At 31.9% G+C, this 20,672-nt stretch overlaps 4 protein-coding genes and 1 long non-coding RNA gene across 5 annotated transcripts in view; 1 reads left to right on the top strand and 4 right to left on the bottom strand.

The window, feature by feature from the left end:
• Positions 1 to 3,686: 3,686 nt before the first annotated feature.
• Positions 3,687 to 20,672, bottom strand: part of LOC7475768 (cytochrome c) — a 33,710-nt gene continuing 16,724 nt past the window's right edge. Inside the window, exon 4 of the mRNA XM_052449436.1 lies at positions 3,687 to 3,697. The gene's annotated coding sequence lies outside the window, so the exon portion shown is untranslated. The remainder of the gene's footprint in view (positions 3,698 to 20,672) is intronic.
• Positions 3,968 to 5,327, bottom strand: LOC7475771 (B3 domain-containing protein At2g24670). Its single transcript, XM_002325491.4, has one exon. It carries the CDS (start codon positions 5,289 to 5,291, stop codon positions 4,188 to 4,190), a length of 1,104 nt encoding a protein of 367 aa, XP_002325527.4. The 5' UTR covers positions 5,292 to 5,327; the 3' UTR covers positions 3,968 to 4,187.
• LOC112325204 (uncharacterized) lies at positions 5,983 to 9,991 on the top strand. The gene is made up of 3 exons (XR_002979284.2): positions 5,983 to 7,939; positions 8,074 to 8,192; positions 9,621 to 9,991. It is a non-coding gene; the product is annotated as an uncharacterized LOC112325204 (long non-coding RNA).
• LOC7475770 (uncharacterized) lies at positions 10,424 to 12,140 on the bottom strand. The gene is made up of 3 exons (XM_002325490.4): positions 11,727 to 12,140; positions 11,494 to 11,608; positions 10,424 to 10,615 (listed from the first exon to the last, which is right to left on the bottom strand). Exons 1-3 carry the CDS (start codon positions 11,955 to 11,957, stop codon positions 10,542 to 10,544), a joined length of 420 nt encoding a protein of 139 aa, XP_002325526.1. The 5' UTR covers positions 11,958 to 12,140; the 3' UTR covers positions 10,424 to 10,541.
• Positions 16,068 to 17,348, bottom strand: LOC7455267 (glucuronoxylan 4-O-methyltransferase 3). The gene has a single exon (XM_002325489.4). It carries the CDS (start codon positions 17,079 to 17,081, stop codon positions 16,176 to 16,178), a length of 906 nt encoding a protein of 301 aa, XP_002325525.3. The 5' UTR covers positions 17,082 to 17,348; the 3' UTR covers positions 16,068 to 16,175.

Genomic DNA, 20,672 nt, shown 5'->3' with positions numbered 1-20,672 from the left:
AATATGATCCTAAAGCTTCTTTTCACATCCTAACTTGTTTGTGTTATTTTAAGGATGTTATATTTTAATCTCAAACTCTTTTATTTTCACATTTAAGTCCATAAAAGCTAAGAAAATGGTGAAAAACTTGCTAGGAAAGAAGATGAGAGAGAAAGCTCTCGGGTGGCAAAGTTTCAACCGCCAATAACTTTTATTTTAATATTTATAATTTTTTTTTTTTAAGTAAAACCCAATGAAAGTGATTTTTACTGATACTAAAAAAAAGTAAATCAAGGTTTCAAAAAAAATTTTAATTTAATTTGATTTTGTGTTTTTAGGCTAACTTTGATATATGCAAAGGTTATAAATTGAATTTTAGAAGTCTATATCATTTTGTTTTTAATTCTTTTTGTTAAAACAAGACTTAAATCTAGGTTTTTAAAATGTAAAAAGTTGTACCCTAATTTTCTAGAGTTTGGTATTGCGGTAGCTGTTGTGGTTGTGGTTTGAAAAAAATTGTTTTATAAAAACTACTTTTAGTTGAGGTTGGTTTGAAAAAATATATGTTTGGTTAAAACTGTAGTTGAAATTGAGGTTCAACAAAAAGTAGTTTAATGTGTTTGGTTAAAAGAATATTTTTCAAATTGAGGTTATATATATATATATATATATATATTGATGGTTTTTAATTTAAATATTGTAGATTTAACTACTACTATCACATCATGAAATAAATAATACTTTATATAAAATATTTTTTATTGTTCCATTAAACTATCTACAATTCCATTACGTATAAAATTCATCCGACAAGAATTACAGTTTCCATGATTTTTTGAGTGTGCAATAAAATTAGGTCAAATATTATCGGGAATAAAATTGAGATTATAGTACGAGTAAATTTAATTCACCTTAAACTAATTTTTAAAAACAAAAACAAAAAAAAATATTATTCACGTTCACGTGAATAGTGCGAGTGAAATCAATTCACTGCATTGGTTTTTTGAAGAAAAAAAATTATTCACGCGAACAGTGCGAGTAAATTAAAATTCACTGCACTGGTTTTTCGGGGAAAAAAAAACTGTTCACTTTATGCTCCACTATTCAATGATTCCTCTCCACAAGAAGCAGTAAAATTATGCTTCTACAAAACTTGCAGTACAACCATATTTTTAATGGATCGTACCAGCATAAACCTGTGTTTTTTTAACCAAACAATAATATATATAACTGTAAATAAACCTCATCCACAACTACATTACCGATAGCTACATCCGATAATCAGAATTTGAGCTGAACCTTTAAAAAAATGGGTTTAGGCTTCAAAGCCTAGGTGCTAGCCTAGATATAAAGGCTCAGGCATGCATAAGTCATCCTTCTAGGCCCGAGCGAATCATCCTTTTAGGCCCTATCACCATTGACCATATTTGAGTTCTAGATGCCCTTAGCTAGGATATATTTTTTAGAGTTTTTTTTTTTAAAAAATAAAATCTTTTATAATTTAAAAATAAAATTATAATTGAATAAATAAGTAAAATGACACTTAAAGAATTATTTTATTTTCCCATCCTTCTTAGATAGTATTTAATCTTTTATTGTTACATTTGCTTTTAAAAAAAAATATATATATAAAATTAATTCATGCAAGTTTTAAAATAGTGCATATAAATACTCAATAAGGATAAAATATATTTTTTTATTTTTTATTTTTTATTCATAGTCAATTTTTATATTATTTTTTAAAATTAATTATTCTTTTTTTTTTTATTGGGGTCGCATAAAAATATTCAAGATATAATTTTTGTTATTTCTTGATTTAAAATTGCTTTACAAATAATGATGACTTCTTATTTGAAATTTTAGTAAAAAACATATTTCTTCCAAAATTAAAAATAAATTGATGAATAATAAAAATGAAGTTTTTGGCTAAAAAAATATATATTTTCCCCGCTTAATTTAAATCTTTAGTTTCTTAAGATATTAATTTTAACTACTTGAAGTTTGTGTTGAAATAAACATCTGATATAAGGGAAAAAAATCATTGTTCCGTAGCAATTAAAAAAATCATAAATAAGAAATAAGTGTTTTGATAGAAGAAATACATGTTTTTTACAAAATTTAGATAATTAAATCTTTTATAAATATTTCTTTCAATTCCGCAAATGGTTTTGAGAATGGCCTCGCGATGTTAAGGCTTGTTCTTGGCTAAATGGACTGTGCTGACAAGGTGTGTTATTTTAAGACTTTGTGGTGGTGGGTCGTGATTATGAGACCATGAGTGGACAAATTATTGATGAGCGAGGATGCAAGAACGAATGTTGCCAGTTGAACATGTTACAGAGAATCTAACACAGAGGGGCATGAAGGAGCACCAGAGAAGAACAACAAAGAAGAAGAAGAAGAAATTGAATTTAATGAGAGAGATGTTGCAGAGGGAAAATCTATTGCCTAATGACTCCATCTCTACAATCTGCAATTAGAGCACAACAATACAACAACCGCTGTCAATGTTTTTCTTATGTTAGAACATATATATGTTATCAGTTGATCTTTGTTTGCTAGGTCCAAAAGCAAAGCTGACGAGATCAACATGGTTGATCTTGCTAGGTGGTCTGGTTTTTGGACTAGAGAGGTAGATCACTATGTCCCTGTGGCTCCAAGAAGAGATAAAAATGACCTAGATAATGCACTGTGAACAACTGAACAGCATACCAAGCTCTATTCTTGGAACGGATCCTTGTTATTCTACCATAAGTGCCTCCACCAAAGTCATGTAAGAATCTGGTTTTTACAGCATTTTTATGTTGCAAAACAAGGGCATTAGTTACATTGATGAAGGGTCAAATCTAACTAATTAAGGATCAGTAGCTCGGAGAGCTAAGCACCAACAAGGCAGCAATGCTTATGACTAATTCAATGTACGGTGCTGCTTGAAATGTCTGGTCTGTTGCAGAAAGACTCTGGTTCCAGGCCTAACATGGTAAAAGATGGCAATTAAGTTCGAGTCAATAAAATGCATCAATTGCTGCATTGGTAGTAGCAAATGGAGATTGAGAGAGGACATTTGGCCAACAACAGATGCATGAGTTTTGACCTTTCTAGACATGGGGCCAACGTTGGTTAAATGTAGTCAAATGTGGTGGTAGTTAGTCATCAAGATTGCTCTATTACTATGGTGAGAGCAATTACACGATGCCTTTGAGTGAATCCAAAAGCATTGATGCATTCATGGCGTTTTTTTTAAACGGTTTCCATAATGTCTCTGAAAACACTGCAGTTTTTTCGGATAGTTTCACTTTTATAATATTATCATCCAAGGATTTCTTCAAAATCACGAGTCACCAAATGTTGTATGACTTATTGATGAAATGGGATTCTCAGCATATATATCAACATTAACTTGGGATGTTATTAGATCTGGAATCTGATGATGAATTCACAGGGTCGATTTACGCGTGGAAGCTCTCAAGGTAGAAAAATGAAGCAGCTAAAGATTAAGAAGAGAGGGATTTTCTTCCATTTCTAATGTTAAATGGGAAGATGGTGCCTGGCTAATAAGTTCTGCAATCTGATTTCCCAAATTAAATATCCCAAGCTCTATCAGGTAATAAGTTGCTAGAAATCTACCGTTTCAGCGTTTACATAAATATACACATACTATAATGGCTTCATGGGATCTCTACTGGTTTTATGAAACATGTTTTCTTGCGGGGAGGCTAAGCAGATTACATTTGGTGAAGTCGTTTGATAGAAGGTTCAGGTGCTGACAGCAGATGATGGTTGCTTGAACACAGTTTCTTTTGCTTTTCTCTTCTTATCATTTTCTTTTTCTAGTATGCCATGGATCAGTAAGGGAGGTTGCTCAGAAATGCCTTTCAATAATGATTCCACAGTCCTGATGGAACAACGTACATTATGCAGAAATTATAATTCAACATTACACAGTAACATTACACGCATAAATTAAGAAGCACAGATCACATTTACTTGAAAAGTCATCTAAATTCTTGAATAAACAATCAGAAACACGTAACAAGAGAGACAGGAAAACAAAACTGAAAGCTAAATAATTAATCCCAATACATTAAAAGAGACTTAAAGTCATAATGCTCAACCTAACTAACTTTTTAAGTACTAAAATTATTGATGCTAGCAGTTTTGTCCTCTCTATAGACGATGACATCTATGTGCGATCATGAGTACTTGTACTAGCTAGCCCCATCTTCGTTCCTTCCTTGAATACTCACGGTAGCACAATCCCCTTCATTAGCGTTGCTTCTGTTTCCAAATGCACCATCTCTGCAACCTTGTCCATCACTGACCTTAATCAGCACAAAACATAGGTTCTCATTGCGCCTAAAGGAATAAATCTGCACAAAGTCATTTTCCTTTAGCACTCCCTTATTCAGTACACTATTCCAGCTTGTATTTAATACGTAGCAGCTGCTGGTGTTCATGTTCCACTTCCTCAAACGCATTGTTTCAATACTAATACTATTGACGTTCTGATCATCATGGCCAAGAGTAGTACCATGGCTGACGCTTGACAAATCGAACAGCTTCACCTCAATGCCATTGGTTTCTGATTTGGGTTTGGCCAATTCCTTGTTCTCCTCATCATTCAGAAACCCTTCAAGATCCTTTATCTGATTCATAGGCATTGATAAACGATCATGGTAGTCGCTCATATCAGTTTGAAACAATTTTTTCGTTATTCTTAACTTGAAATCCTTGTCAGTACCCCCTTGCCATGATATCAGGGGTCTTATTTCATCAGAGAAATCTAGTTGATCAAAACCCAACTTCTTCAGGCTTACCTTTGCAACCTTCCTTTTATTCGCTGTCGACCTCTTAACACCCTCTCCTTTCCCATCTATGCCTCTCCTTTTGTTTTGCTTTCTCTGGGCTTCGATCTTATCTCCAGCACTGGTACTCCTATCAACTGGTGAGAAGAAGTAGGATCTTCTCTTCATATTGTTTGATCTCTTTTTCTTGGAAATAAACGGAATATGATCTCGGTTTCCTCTCATCCTCCAGGGTATAGATAAACCAAGTGGGTTTACACATCGAACGTCATTCTTGTCTTTCAAGTAACCTTTTTTACGGCTTGTAACATTGTACCGCACAAACTCCTCCGCAACTTTTTGTGTCAGCAACCTCAATGCCTCGTCTTCATCACTAGTTGCTTCTCGAATATGTTGAAGCATTCCATCAAAATCCTCACCATCACCATCATCATCAAATTCTCGATCAAAATCAAAATATAATGGATCATGATGATCATCACTGATGAGGCGGCCCAAAAATTCCATCTTTGATCTCTGCTTGTATTTTTTTTTATAACCAAAAAGATTGAATAGTGTAGTATATACGGGCTCTAGCTTCAGGTTCTGGTGAAAGATATATATAAAGAGAGAGGGGGGGCAGGGAAGGTAGCTGGGTAGTATGCAAATCCTTGCACAAACTGGAAGACTTTTGTTGCATTACATTGCCTGCTTTCTGTTACTATTCCGACTCGGATTAGAACAGCAATCCTTTTCCGCTCCTTTCCTTGAATCCCATGTTTAATAGAATTTCAAACCAAATTATTGTTTCAATACTCAGCATAGTGGCTATACCTACTTCGTTAAATTCATGAGTTAAGCCTAATTATAATTTTATTTCCTAGGCGCATTTATATTCTTTTTTATTTATTAAAACTAATTAGAACTTAATTATTCCATGTATGTAAATGTAAATTGACCCCTTTTCTTTTCTTTTCTTTTCTTTTCTTTTTGAATAATGTATAAAAAATTAAGGAATAGGAATCCACAACATAAAAATTCTTCTCTTAATAGGGAGTCAAAATTAAGCGATGCAAATTGCACTATTGTTGCGGTCAAATTAACATTAACAAAAAACCTAAATCACGTAGCAAAAATCATATTCATCAAGACTCATGGACTATGAATTGAAACAGTCCCTTGAGTCCACATACCCTTTCAGTTTTTTTTTTTTTTTTCATATTCAGTCTCTGCCTTTCACGCTCAGGCTCTCTCAATCTTCACACAGTTGGGTTGGCTGTTGTAGCTTTTGGGTTCTTTTAAGCATCGTGGAAGGTGTTGTTTGGCTGAGTTTATTGGAGATTGGCTTGGCTTCTCTGCTGTTTTTTTTCTGTCCTGCGTGAGGACTAGCAGCTTGGCTGGCCTTTCTTCAGCTGTTTTCTTAGGCTTGTTAGGCTGCGAGGCTAGAATTGTTTGGCTCTGGCTCCACTTTTATTGTCAATTGAGAATCATTGTGCATTAAATGACTGGAACAGTGGCATCATTAATAACATTTGCCCTAACATTAGGTCTCTCTCCAACACTAGGAGAGCTGTTGTGGTTTGTTTGGGGAATAACATCATGTTTATTTAAGACTAGGATTTACACTCTCAGCATATGATTTCATTGTGCCTCAGGTTGTGCTCTCCTTTTGGTCTGACTAGGATTCAGATGTTTCATGTTCTTTTTTAGTTTGCAGGCAAGGCTTTTTCTTTTAGTTTGTCTGTCGCTATCTCAGTGCATGTGATGGACTTTTGCTGGGTGGTGTTTCCAAATTTTTCTTTCTACTGTTTCTTAGGTGATGACATGTCCGTTCTTGAGAATTATTGTGGCAAGGAGTTTTTATTTTTTTTGTTTCTCGTACTTTCAAGTATGTGCATTACTCTTTGGCCATCGGTGGCTGCACCATCAGTTTAATCATCTTTTTTTCTCCATTGCCTCTTCTGTTATCTCTGTTTAGTTAGTTTTCTGAAACATTTTTTTTTTGTGTTGCTTCATTTGTTGCTGTTAAGGTTAGCTGATTTTAAACCGGCCTTTTGCTTGGTTGTTCTGAACATTCATGTCACAGTGCATTTGATGCACAACCTCTGCATTAACGTTTGTTCTTTCTGCAAGATTTAGCTCGGGTGCAATACCATTTTATGTTGGAATTTGCATCTATTTATTTTATTGCTTGCAGGGTGCCTGATTTTATTTTTTCCTTTCCTTGTGTTCCAACATGCTTTAAACTCTATATGTTGCTCTCTTGGCTTTGCTTTATTGGTTTGTTCCTTTTCCTCCCTTCATTGCATTTTCACCATAATTTGTGTTGTGCATCTATTGTCAAGAGCTTTGTTGAGCTCTTCTGGACTTCTTTTCTGTTGGATAGCTGCTTTGTTGAGATTGCAACTTGCTTGCTTTACTCTGCTGCTGTGTGTTAGTCTTTATGGGCTGGAAGGGTTATTGTTGGCTTTTTCTTGCTTTTTTTTCATGTGTTTATGGTGTATTTTTTCTTTCTTTTCGATTGGCTTCAGGAAACTTAGCATGTTCTGCTCTTGCTTTCTTGTACTCTTTATTTTTCCCTATACCTTTGAACCTTCTAGCAATGGTGTTTGTCCTATGTTTTCTTCCCTTTGTGCTTTAAATTCCCATCTCTATTTCTATGGCTGATTCATGTTGCAATATGTGTATGTTCTTTTCATAGCTGACCCTTTTGATTCCAGTAATTTGTTAGTGCAACATGGAACATGTTTTAAGTTTAATGCATTGCTTGGAATATTTGGTTAGTCAAGTTAAACATGTTGTTATAGCTTTTCTCACCAAGTCACTTTGTTTTTTATCTGCTCATTTATTTGTTGACAGTGTGGAACACATTACCTGCTTTATAGACTTTCATTTGTTTTTTTCCCGTTATGTTAACAGCATGAAGCCCATAATCTGCCTGCTGAACTAGAGCTGCATGTTGTTGAGGTTGCTCTTGATGATCTAGCAGCTTTATCATCCTCTAAAGTTGCCTTTCCATTGGACCCAACAACTCCTGTACTCGTTGCACCATCTAGAACTAATGTTGATTTCTCGCAGCAGTCATAAGTCTCCCCAAGGCAACCATGTATGGTTATTCTTCTGCCATCACAAACAAAAAGACAACAGTTGTTTGAAGATGAAACTCCTCTCCAAAGGTGACAGGCAGCTCCTTCTTCTCATTTAAAAGCTTTTTCCTTTCAGTTTCAACAATGTCATTTATTTATTTTTGTTTTATGAGTGGCAAATACATAACTTATTAATTTATTTTTGATTTACCACTCTGCAACAGCTGGTGCAGCTGATCCTCTAAGCGGATTTACATCATTAGACTGTGGTACATCAACCATCTCCGAGGCAAATGATCCACCAAGCAAACGCCAACGCCCTTCTAAACTTGACCGTGATTAGGTAATTTTAGGTGGCTTTGCTTTTAATTTATCTCATCGGACCTGCTATCATGCTTTGCTGGGAAACACTTTATTAGCACAAACTCTTGTCTTTTAAGCTTTTCCATGCAAGGACACTTAATAGCTTTTTCAGCAAACACTGTTGTTTACAAGCACCTTTATAATGTTTCAGCTCTTCATCCATTCACTCGAATCCAAATAACCACATGCTCAAAATCAATTTTCCTGATTTTGTTAACACTGTCAGATTAATTCAAAAGCTAAGTTAACATGTGTGCAAGCCAAACATATCCTCTATCCATAAGCAATGTCAATATGGTTTTGCATTTTATTTCCACAACTGTACATCAAAACTTCTTGCACAAACTCTCCATTTAAAGCTTTTGTTTGTGTGCTAGACACAAGGTGTTTTTTTTTAAAAGTCAATGATTTGATTCTTTCAAGCAAAAATATTTGCAAAATGTTCAAAGCTTAAAAAAGACAGCAACATCCTTTGCCTTTAATTTCATGTCATCCATTTGAATTTATAGACAACGTTCATTTTTCTTTCTTCACTTACACAAAACTCTCTTGTTGCTATTGCAAATATAATACAAAATTGTTCTTCTATCTCCTTTCTGTTAGTTTCAAATGCAATAATAAAATCTATAGGATAAGATCCAATAAGTTAACATGTGTCCCAAAACTGAACCATATGGTGTTGTAGATGTCGTTTCCAGTTGAGCTAATATAATGAAACTATGAAAATTGAGGTGTGATTCAGGCAGTGACAGCAGATGTTGCCAGTGATGAATTGTTATTGTCATCAGTCAAGCACATGAATGAGTCTAGATCGAAATCACAACACAATTCTTAATGACAAAACAATGATGACTGATAAACCATTTTTTTCATGGTTATGAGTTTCATTGATGGTTCATTTTATTGACACCAATTAAATTATATAAAAAAAAAATAACACAACGCACAAGTTTAGTTAGGAAAACCAGATGCCCTTGGTTTCTAGCTTTTTCAATTGCATGTACTTTCAAACTTCACGTTTTTTTTTCCAACTTGCCAGTACGTTATCTCCGCCTTCCCTTCCTCTTTGCGAGCTTTTTTTTCTTCATTTGATCACTAATACTGCTGGTAGCTTTTTCATTCGCAGAAGTTCTCCATAAACAGGATTACACAATCTTTTTGTTTATACAATGACTCTGCAAGTTGTTTTCCTGTCAGTTTTGCATGGCCCTATGAACTACTCCAACAACATTTAACTCTATTAGAAAGCAATGCTACTCTTAAACGTTGTTGTGGCATCGTTTTGTTGATAATTAGTGAATACATGGTTTTTCTAATGTTTTATGTTTTTTTGGATGGATATAACATTATTGGACATGAGCATATGACATGACAGAGCTTAACATTCTGGTGATGGTTGTTTATGCAGCTACTATCTCCTCCCTCCCTACCTATAGATCCACAGGAGAGAGATAGCATTCAGGAATTCGGATAATGAAAGCATTGTTATACTACATATAGATCATTCATTTTCTTTTGAGATGCATGTTTCTTGTCAAACGAGATGCCTGAAATCTAGATTTTTAACTTGAGCTCTTTTGCTTGCATTGAGTTTTGCAGAGTTGAAATGGTTTTCAGCTCTGTTCACTTGGGGAACTGCGGGAGTGATAGTACAGAAAAATCCATGATTGTGGAGTGTATTCTTGCAAAGAGTAATAGTTACGACCTAATATTAGTAAAATGTTACTTGGTATACAATTTCCCGGTCATCTGCATTTTGCAGTGATTGAATCCTTTGAACAGTTCTGTAAAGATTTTGCTTTTCATTTTGATTTCCAGTGTTTAAGAAGGTAACGAGGCTAATAGATGGGTAATTAGCTGGGAACGTTAAGTTGTTGCTGATACAGAAAGGTAGAGAAATCCCAAACTGATCATCTTCAAAACGCCTTTCATCTCTTAAATCTAAATTTCATGAGGGATTCAAGTAACTATGTACTGATAAACCACCGCAAAAGGGGGCAACATTTCTCTGAAAAGCGATATGGGTTCTGATCAGCAGTTTCTGCTGTCATGCTCAGGGTAAATTTCTCTTGCAAAATTGATCCACGCACTTCTCTGCCTCAAACCTCCATATAAACATAAAGTGACTGGTTTTCCTTCAAGCAGGATTCAACACCAAAAAGATAGGCACGCTCACCATAGAAGTAAAATTTAAATTATCACCTAGAGATCTTGGACAAGATAGAAATTCTGATATAGAAAAAATAGGTCATGCATAACAATTCTTGACAAAACAAAGATCCAGATACAATCAAAATTACATAGCAAAAGTATGCTAGAATGTCAGTTCTCAACGGACACGCCGAGCTTTTTCTTCCTGTCCTAACCCAAGAGATTTCTGCGCATTTGCAATACCTTCAGGATCTGCAATACATCAAATCCCAACAAGCAATCAATACACCTGACAATGAATATTAACGTGGTATGAAAATCAACTGGATATTACAATCAATCATGACTTGGCCTAATTTACATGGAAGAAACTATAAACCAAAATAATTACAGGATAAAATTTCTTTAAATACAATAGCCAGGGCAGAATCAAAGTCGAGAACTCTTCCTGTGAAGCTGTGGTCTCCCGCGATTCAGCTGTGGATTTACAAGACTTTTTATTTGTTAATTGATCTTGACTTATTCATGCTCGCACATGAAGCATTTGTGAGGTGCACAGATTCCTGCACCTATTTCTTATTCCATAAAAGGTGCGTGCAGTTAAACACAATAACCAACCATCAAGTGCCATCAAAGATAAACAGAAATTTCTTTTATGATGATAGCTAGGGCGGAATCAAAGTCGACAACTCCTTTCCTGTGAAGCTGCGGTTTCCTACAATTCAATTGTGGATCTACAAGACTTTGTATTTGTTAATTGATCTTGAGGTAATCATGCTCGCCCATTAAGCATTTACGTGGCAAACAGATTCCTGCACCTATTTCTTTTTGCATAGAAGATGCATGGAGTTAAGCACAATAACCAACCATTTCAAGTGTCGACATAGATTAACAGCCCCAAAATACATAGAAATGAAATATCAACTAACTCTAGCAAATTATATAAACAACACCGAGACAGGCATGACGATTGCAGGAAACAATTTTGTGTATGAAAGTGCGTGTGTGTGTACAGTCTGATTACAACAAAATGAAATAAAAAGTAGAGCAATAACTAATAATACATGGGCTAGAAATGATGAATGATTCAATATGCAATCTCCCTAAAGAAAGAAGGAAATCAAACTCACCAAAGAACTGCGTAAAGATACGCGTAAAAAAGCTCAAATTTCGAGAAACATTATACGCCATAGCCGGAGGAAGAGGCTTCACCACAGTATCAATACTAAACACCCTTTGAAGAAACTACAAGGAAAAAAAAACCCATTATTCATCTAGAAACTAATTCACACTCAATAAAAAAAAAGTTCAACATACGAAAGAAACCAATTATCAAAGACCTTGTGTGCAATGAGAGAAATACCTGAAAGTTGCGCTGGAAACTGTAACGAAGTTCTGGGTCGATTTCGAGGGCTTGATCATCGTCGTCTTCATCGTCAAAACGTTGGCTCTTCTTACGAGGGACGTGCATAGTAGGCGTGGAACCAGGTTGGCTGGTGACTTTGAGTTTTGCGTCTTTGAATTTATTGGATTCATCGTCGTCTTCGCCTCTCCATGGTGCTTTCGATAGCAATTCTTTCTTCGCCTTCGTCATCTGATTGATTTTTTTCTTTACAATTTCTTTTTTTCCTTTTGAGGGATGAGTACTATTTGAGGCTGACTCTGCTCACGCTCTGTTTGAGATTGAAGAGGAGGGGTTAAGTGCTGGTGAAGATAAGATGGTGTTTGGTTGTCTGAATAAACTAAATCCTAGTTTGTTTAATTTGTCGATAGAGTGGGAGTTAAACTTGGATTTTCTCCCTATGCATTCATCAATGCTCCACTTTCATATCTGATGGGGAGGTTTTTTTAGCCTTTTTTTTTTAATTATTTATTTTTTAGAAATATATTAATATAATATTTTTTATTTTTTAAAAATTATTTTTAATATCAACACATTAAAATAATTTAAAAATATAAAAAATAATTTAAACATAAAATATTTAGATTTTCTAAAAACACCGTTTGGAACGCAATTCCAAACAACTTTATCTTTAAGATTTCAACTTTTATTCTAAAATTTCTCTTTTATTTTTTGAATTTAGCTTTTGATTTTTTATTTTAAAGATTATTTTTCTTAGATGTTGCAAATTTATAGGATTTGAAAGGAAATAATCAGAGAAAATAAGGAAAAGTAAAATAATTATATGAAATAATGACCATTTTATTACTTATTTAGTAGTACATACCAAAATTGAGACTTCTTCAAAATTATAGGGGTAAGATTAAAATTTTATAAACTGTATAGATAGAAGTGTAACGGATGAAATTATAATTAAAGAGAAACATAAAGTTTATAGTAAGAGATTGTGTAAATCCATAATGTTTGCCTCAGAATCCATGGTGAAAGTTTGAGGCCTTTTATTTATTTATTTTAATTTTAATATAGCCATATAATAAGACATGTATATAAATTATACAAAATGTCTAATCATCTTCTTTAATTAGATAATTAAAATAAACTTTTGATTGTAACAAGCTGTTTCATTCCTTGTTTTTTTATAAAGTGTTCAAGAATACTTAGGAGTGTGGTTGTGGTTATTTTATAAAGTGTTTTTATATCGAAATATATTAAAATAATATTTTTTTATTTTTTAAAAATTACTTTTGAAATTAATACATTAAAACAATCCAAAACATATAAAAAAATTAATTTTTAATAAAAAAAATTAATTTTTTTTAAAACATGGCTTGCTTTACGTTTTCAAACGCGGTATCTACTAATTATTAAAAAAAAAAAAAGGGAAGGGATGGTAAAAAGTAGAACACTGTACATTGTACTTTGTACGGGAATAGTATTTTTACTGTCAACTCTTTAAAAAACCCTTTCATTTGTGATTTTCCTTTGGAATCGAATCTACTAATTATTACAAAAAACAAAAAAATAAATAAAGCAAGGGACGGTAAAAACACTATACATTTACATTGTACTTCGTACGGGAATAGTGTTTTTACTGTCATACTGTTAAAAAAAAAAAAAACTCATAGGTTAATAGTTAAAGTTGGAATTGTCTTTGCAATACGATAAATAGGATGATTTTGGTATTTTTAAATTGATCGACAACAAGACATGCATTCTCTTTTAATTTATACATTAGTGCATAATAAAATAATCTATTTATCTTTTTTTAAAATAAAAAAAAACTTCAACCGACAATGAGGTTCGTTTAAGTCTTTTTTCTTTAAAAAACAGAGTAAAAAGACATAATTACATTTAAAGTCTGAATTCTTACACCTTAGGTTTGAGGGTATTTTTATCATTGCACAATTTTTTTATTATTATTGAGTTTAGTTAGGGGTAATTTGGTATTCTGATAAATAAAAAATATTTATAAAAAAATACAATCACGCGTCAGCGGTTGCGTCGTCTTCGAATAGCACTTGCGACTAATTGTGTAGGCCAAAAACATCATTTTAGGACGGTATTTGATTCATCACAGTCGTGCCTCTATTACCTGACAACGCGTGCACCAAACAAACCTCTGATTTGGTGCCATCAGTTTTTTTTTATCTTCTCTCTCCTCGTCTATCTTCACGTCCTGCCCATAACTTTTTCAAACTAGCCCTTCGACTCCTCTATCCTTTTGATTTAGTTCTTGTTTTTTTATTAGTATTTATTTTATTTAAATTAATTTATGAAATTAGAATTTTATTTCAATTTCATCCTCATTTAATTTTCTCATTTATCAAACTTGGTCTCCAATCTTTTAATAGTTATTTATGTAATCTGAGATGATTTTTTGAATTGATTTTTTCTTACAATTTCATCCTCTTTTATTTTTTTTCCTATTAGATTTTATTTGTATTCTTTTTATTGCTTTTTTTTACTTTAGCAAAAATTTTAGATTGATATTTGTTTTTCAATTTTATCATTTAATATTAAATTAGTTTGGATTTGAACTTCTTGGTTATGCTCGTGTCTAGGATTTCACATGTTATAAGTTTGAGAAATTAGCCTAACTTTAAGAGATTCACTTAGGATTGCTTGAGTTTTTTTTTTTTAAGCTATTTTTTTTTAATTTCATCCTTTAACATTTATTTAATACGAGATTGGGTTCCTTTTTTTCTGTTTTCTATGCCCTTTGTTTTATCTTTTTTTTTAATTGGGCTATCTTGAGTCTTTTTATTTGTTGTTTTGTTAAATTTATTTTTAAAATAAATTTTATTCTTGAATTAAATAAAATTCATTAGTTGAATATAAACATGAAATTATCACTTCATAATGTTATGTGTTAGTTTGCTTTTTTGAGTAGTTGCTCTAATGGCCCATGTAGTTTCTTACAGTGTATTGTGATCTTTTACAATAGGATTTCAATCGTCTCACTAAACTTTTTTTATGATGAACAATGTCTACTATGGAGTGATAATTAGTCTCAAGCTAATTTTTTTTTCTCTTTCTAAATATCATACTTCCAACTCATTTTTTTAGTTAATTATTGTAAAATGTTTTTTTTACTGTTTGTTTATTGTTGTTGTCTATTTTTTAAATAAGATTATTAGATTATATCATCTTATTAGATATTGTGAAACCCTGAATAAATCTACACGGAATAGGAAATTATTATTATTCCAAGTGAGTAAATTGAATACTTACCTTAACGGGAGTGAAATTAGATTTCTGATATTATTCAAGGGAATTGTTTTTATGTACACACCGGTGAAAATATAATGAAGTAGTATATGGAAACTAAGGTAAGGAGAAAAGAGCATGTAAAGAATTAAGAGATGGAAAATGTTATGAAGGCCGAGGTAGTATTATAGCTCGGTACAATTATTTGTACTATAATTTTAAGAATGATTCAAGGATGATCTTTAGTAGTAATGCTAGTAGTAAATTATTAATTCATGTAATTTTTATTTTGTTGTATATAGGTGTTGGACGATCACATACGACGACAAAGTTGATTGGTTATTAGGATAGTTAATAATATTAAGTATTTTTTGTATTGGTATATTCCTATGTGTATTAATTAGAATTCCATATTTATCTTGTAAATAATACTTTTATGACTTTTAACACTTTATGTGTGGTGTTTTAAATTGTCATATTACATGTTAGTACCTTTTCTTTTCTTTAGATTTCAATTGAGGATATGTGTATTATTTATATGATGGATAGATGAATTATGTGATGTGTTGCGTAATGATGATGAGAGTAAAGTCCAGGATGGTTGGACTTGGTAGTAATGGTTTTTTTTAGGGTAAATATGAAATAGTTAATAACTTGGTATGTTCTAAATACCAAGAAAACTCTGTTAAAATTTCAGTAAATTTTTTCTATAAAGAAATTTGAATATGATAATGTATCAAGATAAATTGAAAAAAAAATCTAATGAAGTTATATTACAATAAATAATGGACTTAAATATGTCTAGGGTGTTACAAATATAGTCGAATTAATTATATAGAGTGCCGAGTTTTTTTTGTTTTTTTTAAAGTATTATCTGAATTTTTTTTTTTTTAAAAAAAAAATTGAACTCGCCCACTATATAGCGGATGATACTGTCTAGTAACAGACAAATTGGGATGTTCAATCGCAATAATTTCAACATCTTGCTCATTTCTCCAAATAATTAAATTAGTAAAAAAAAAAACTATGGAAATTAATTTAAACAGAATTGCAGTGTTCAAACATCCAGAGGAGAAATTAATTAGTAACAATATATAAAAAAAACCTTTGCCCGGTAATTTATATTTTATATGACAAGAAACAAAGATCAAGATAAACAATTAATAACAGCAAATTTAAGCAGAAAAGAGAGATGAGAAACCTCTATGGACAAAAAGGTTTTCCCGAACTAGTTCTATGAGTAGGAATAATGAAGTGCCTTAACCTCCCTTCTTGCTCAGTCAAGTATCCTTCACAAAGAAAAGCCTTGGAGAATTTATCCTCCACAACTCTATCAACATCATGCACAAACACATCAGTCACTCCATTTTCTCTGTTTCTAGCCATCAATCCAGCTGTGTAGATTGCATTCATTCTCCCTGGAGCCTCATCATGGTACCCAGTAGGTGCATCCACCATGATCAAGTCCCATTCCACATCATAGATATCACCAGGGAACCCTTTAAGGGCAAGCTGACACTTGGAGAATCTTGGATCACCGACTACTTTGCATTCATCTCCCATTCCTGTCTCCATGAGCCCATCTGCCTGATGAACTCTGGTGTCGTATGTCACATGATAGGACTCCAAGGTGGGCAGTTTCTCTCTGATCTGCTCAATCCAGGCCTTGTCCTCTTCCAGGAAAACAGTGCGGCCGCCGTGATTTAGAGATGTCCACATTAGACTGTCATGGCCAAGGCCAAAGACTAGGAAGTTGCAAGGTGACTTTTTTTCGAGGACCCTTAATGAGACTGAGATTTCCTTGAGGGTTTGTTGTGGGGTGATGTTTGTTGTCACATAATGGACAAGAGCGTTGGCTAAAGAAGGTGGGATCTTGGTGCATGTCGGCGTCAATGGAAGAGAAGGACAGGCTGCTGTTGATGGTTTTGGTTCTTCTTCATCAGTGGACAGATTTGATGAATCTGATAGATCATCATTTTCTGCTTTGGGGGATGAATTTGGTCTGGGAGACGAGTAACTTGACCAAGCAATCACCAAAAGGAAGAGGAGAAAGAATAAACCGAGGATGATGATCTTGATGTTAATGGGCGATTGGTTTTTGGACCTCATGGTTCTTGATCAGGCGTTTGGTTTTTCTTCGGAGGGCGAGAGAGTGGGGGAAAGGGATGATGAACAGAGGTTGAATTTAGTCCATATTAATGAAAGAAAGTGGGGGGCTTGTGGTTGCTCCTAGGAGACAAGAAATTATTTGTTTTTGCTTTCTTTGAGAGGTATATAAGATAAAAAAGAAATATAAGATGCTTTTTTATTATTATTTTGCATGTGGATATAATTTATGATCTCAAAAATTAACAATGCAAAGAACAATTCAGAGATAGTATTATTGATCAATTCAATATATATATATATATATATATATTTTTTTTTTTTTTTTTTTTTTTGGTGTGTAGAAATGAAAGGCTAACAACCCTGGATCTAAAAATCAATTTACTATTGCCAAGGCGTACCAACCCATGAGCTTTTGATATGGATATCTGGTGGCATATCATTGGAGAAATAAAGAAGGAAGTGACATGAAAATAGATGGGTGGGGATTGTAGCAATCATGGGTCCAACTTTTTTTTTTTTTTAATCTTGTATATTTGGTAAAGTTTATTTTTGTGATTTAAAAGTATTTTTTTATTTTAAATTATTTTTTATATTTTCAGATCATTTTGATATATTGATATTAAAATTAATTTTTTAAAAATAAAAAAAATATTATTTTAATATATTTTTAAATAAAAAAACACTTTAAAAAACTAAAACTAATGTTATAAGGCTTTCAAGCACCACGCATTCTTGAAGCAAACAAGATAGGAAATGAGGATTGTTGATGTTGACAAGAGAGCAAATAACATGGTTGGTTGGTAGATCAGATGTGTTGGTGTGATTGAATAATTTATGCTCATTTCTCTTCCTATCTTCTTATAAAAACTTTCTGGGAACGCGGTGTAAACCGTGTTTTCAAAAAAATTAAATTTTTTTTTATTAAAATTTAATATGGTTTGTATGTTTTGAATTGTTTTGATGTGCTGATATCAAAAATAATTTTTAAAAAATAAAAAAAAACATCATTAACATGCATTTCGGCACAAAAAATTATTTGAAAAGTAATCACCATCATACTCTAAGTAATAAGTTGACGTGTGAAGAGGCTTACTATACCGATTACCATGAATGTTTTTCCCAAATAAACTAGTTATAATAAACTTGAATGAGATAGATGTGCTGTCTTTAAGTTTTTTTTAAAATTATTTTTTAAGAGTTGAGAAACGGGTAAGGTAATTAAAACATTTCGCATAGATAAACTAAAGATTTGACTTTATAAAAAAAAATTAAAATGATGTTTGTTTTGATAAAAAAAATTTAATTTTTTTAGTATTTCAATTTAAATCATATCCTAGATCAACATATTATTAGTGGACGCCTTCTTTTAAGATTAGGATAAAATGCAGATAAAGTGATTATAACATAATCTTTTATTTCTATTAATGTACAAGCTGATAAAATGTAGATAAAGTGATTATAACATAATCTTTTTTATATATATATATATATATATATATATATATATATATATATATATATATATATAATGCTTGCCCATCGATACCAAACACTTGGATGGGAAAGCATAACCAACCAGGAGATTGAAGAAGCAGCGATCAACAACTACCGACAAGCTTGGCTAACACTAAAAGGAAATTGAACTTTTGAAAAAAAAAAAAAACAAAAACTGAAAGCCATCAAGTGGATGACCATGTCTTGTTAGAGAATTCGTTGTTGATTTACACGGTTTTTTTTTTGTTTTTAATTTTTTTTCAATTGATTTTTTTTATAATTTTATCCTTTCATAATTAATTAATTTAAAATTAGATTTTATAATTTATTTCAGCTTTTTTTTTATGGTATTGAAAAAATATCACAATATTGAATTGATTTTTAATTTTATAAAGAGAAATTTAGTTTGATTAATTGTTTGTAAAAAATATAAGGGGATCAAAATTGAAAGTTGGTGAAATAATAGCCCTAAGTATAGTTAAATGATATTTTTCTTATTTGGTCCTTAATTTTATTTTTTATTAGTTCAGCCATTGAGTTTTTTTTTTAATTCATTTTTTTACATTATGTTTTTAATTTTTTTTACCGCTAGAAAACATATTAAAAACTCTTGCACTTTTTTCTTTTATTATTTCAATCCGCATTTAGCGACTACCTTAACAAATTTTCTCTTACGTGTTAAAAGGGAGCCCATAACATAGCACGTACAACTTATCTAATTTATTCTATTCTTTTCTTCATTTATTTAAATTATATTTTATAAAAATTAATACTCTTACAACGAGGCAAGCCAACATGCATGGCAGTTGGCATTTATAACTGTTAATTAGCTTTTCTTTTCTTTTTTTGTCTCTCTTTTTCTAGCATCACGAATTACCGTTGACCATAAATTATGGATGCCCTTCGTAAAGGTAGGTGAAACACTTTCACCGATATAAAGCTTGGAGCATAACGAATTACCGTTGACCAAAAATTATGATCTTGGTATTAAATTTTAAATTTTTTTTATTAAATTTTTTATATATTTTTAGATTGTTTTGATGTATAGATATTAAAAAAAAATTAAAAATAAAAAAAATTATTTTAATATATTTTTAAATAAAAAACACTTTGAACCACAACTATTACTATAATATCAAACATACACACCAAACAGAAAAGCAAAGTTGTGCATCAATCATGATTTATAATTATATCTTGAAGACTAGCATCTAAAAGCCATTAAATAAGATTTCAGATTATGTTACTTTTGATTAATTTTTATTTTAAATAAAGCTATCCTATGATTCTTGCTGATATGCCGGTAAAGTATATGGTATTAATTTTTCACACGAGGATTAACTGTTTTAGATTTTTGTTCAATCTTAATGCAAAAACAAAAATATTTAGAACATATTTGTTTTAACATGTCGTGTTTTTTTTAAATGAATCTTCTTGTTTTAAATTATTTATTTTAGTGTTTTTTTATTATTTTGATGTATTGATGTCAAAAATAAAATTTTAATATTATTTTAATATATTTTTAAATAAAAAATATTTTTAAAAACAATAGAAGCCTAACCTATCTTAATTGTAGTATAGATAATGTTCAAGTAGTGGCATAGGACCACAAATATACTCTTTCCAGTCGAATAATTTGGTTCAGCCGTCAACGTCTCCCTCCCTCTCTCAGGAGTTGGGACTTAGCTCTCCAACATATGGAAAAACTTTGAATATTTCCTAAATCAAAACCTAAATTCATTTCTGAAAGAGATTCTATATAACCCAACATTTTTGAATTTTTCTTTGAAGCTCTCAAGGTTACATCCATGAAAATTGAAAAGCAGTGAGCTCATGGAGGCGAGGACAGACTACCTTCTACTACGCTATTTAAAACCTGACAGGGTAAATCAAGAAAGAAACAAAAGCTAAATTTAAAAGGGCAATAACAAATCATAGTAATTATACCTCGCATTCAACGCGAAGAGATGTAGCTTAATTTATCAGATCTTAAGTTTGCTTATCAGAAATTAACAATTTGAGTCCTATAAATCTTAGGGCAATTGAAAGTTTACATGGTCGTTAATTTTAAAACCCGCAGGATTAGTCGAGGTGCAC

Source organism: Populus trichocarpa, chromosome 19, assembly GCF_000002775.5.
Source record: "Populus trichocarpa isolate Nisqually-1 chromosome 19, P.trichocarpa_v4.1, whole genome shotgun sequence".
NCBI classification, from domain to species: Eukaryota; Viridiplantae; Streptophyta; class Magnoliopsida; order Malpighiales; family Salicaceae; genus Populus; species Populus trichocarpa.
The sequence above is the reverse complement of the archived record's forward strand: the minus strand, read 5'-3'. Positions and strand labels throughout refer to the sequence as shown.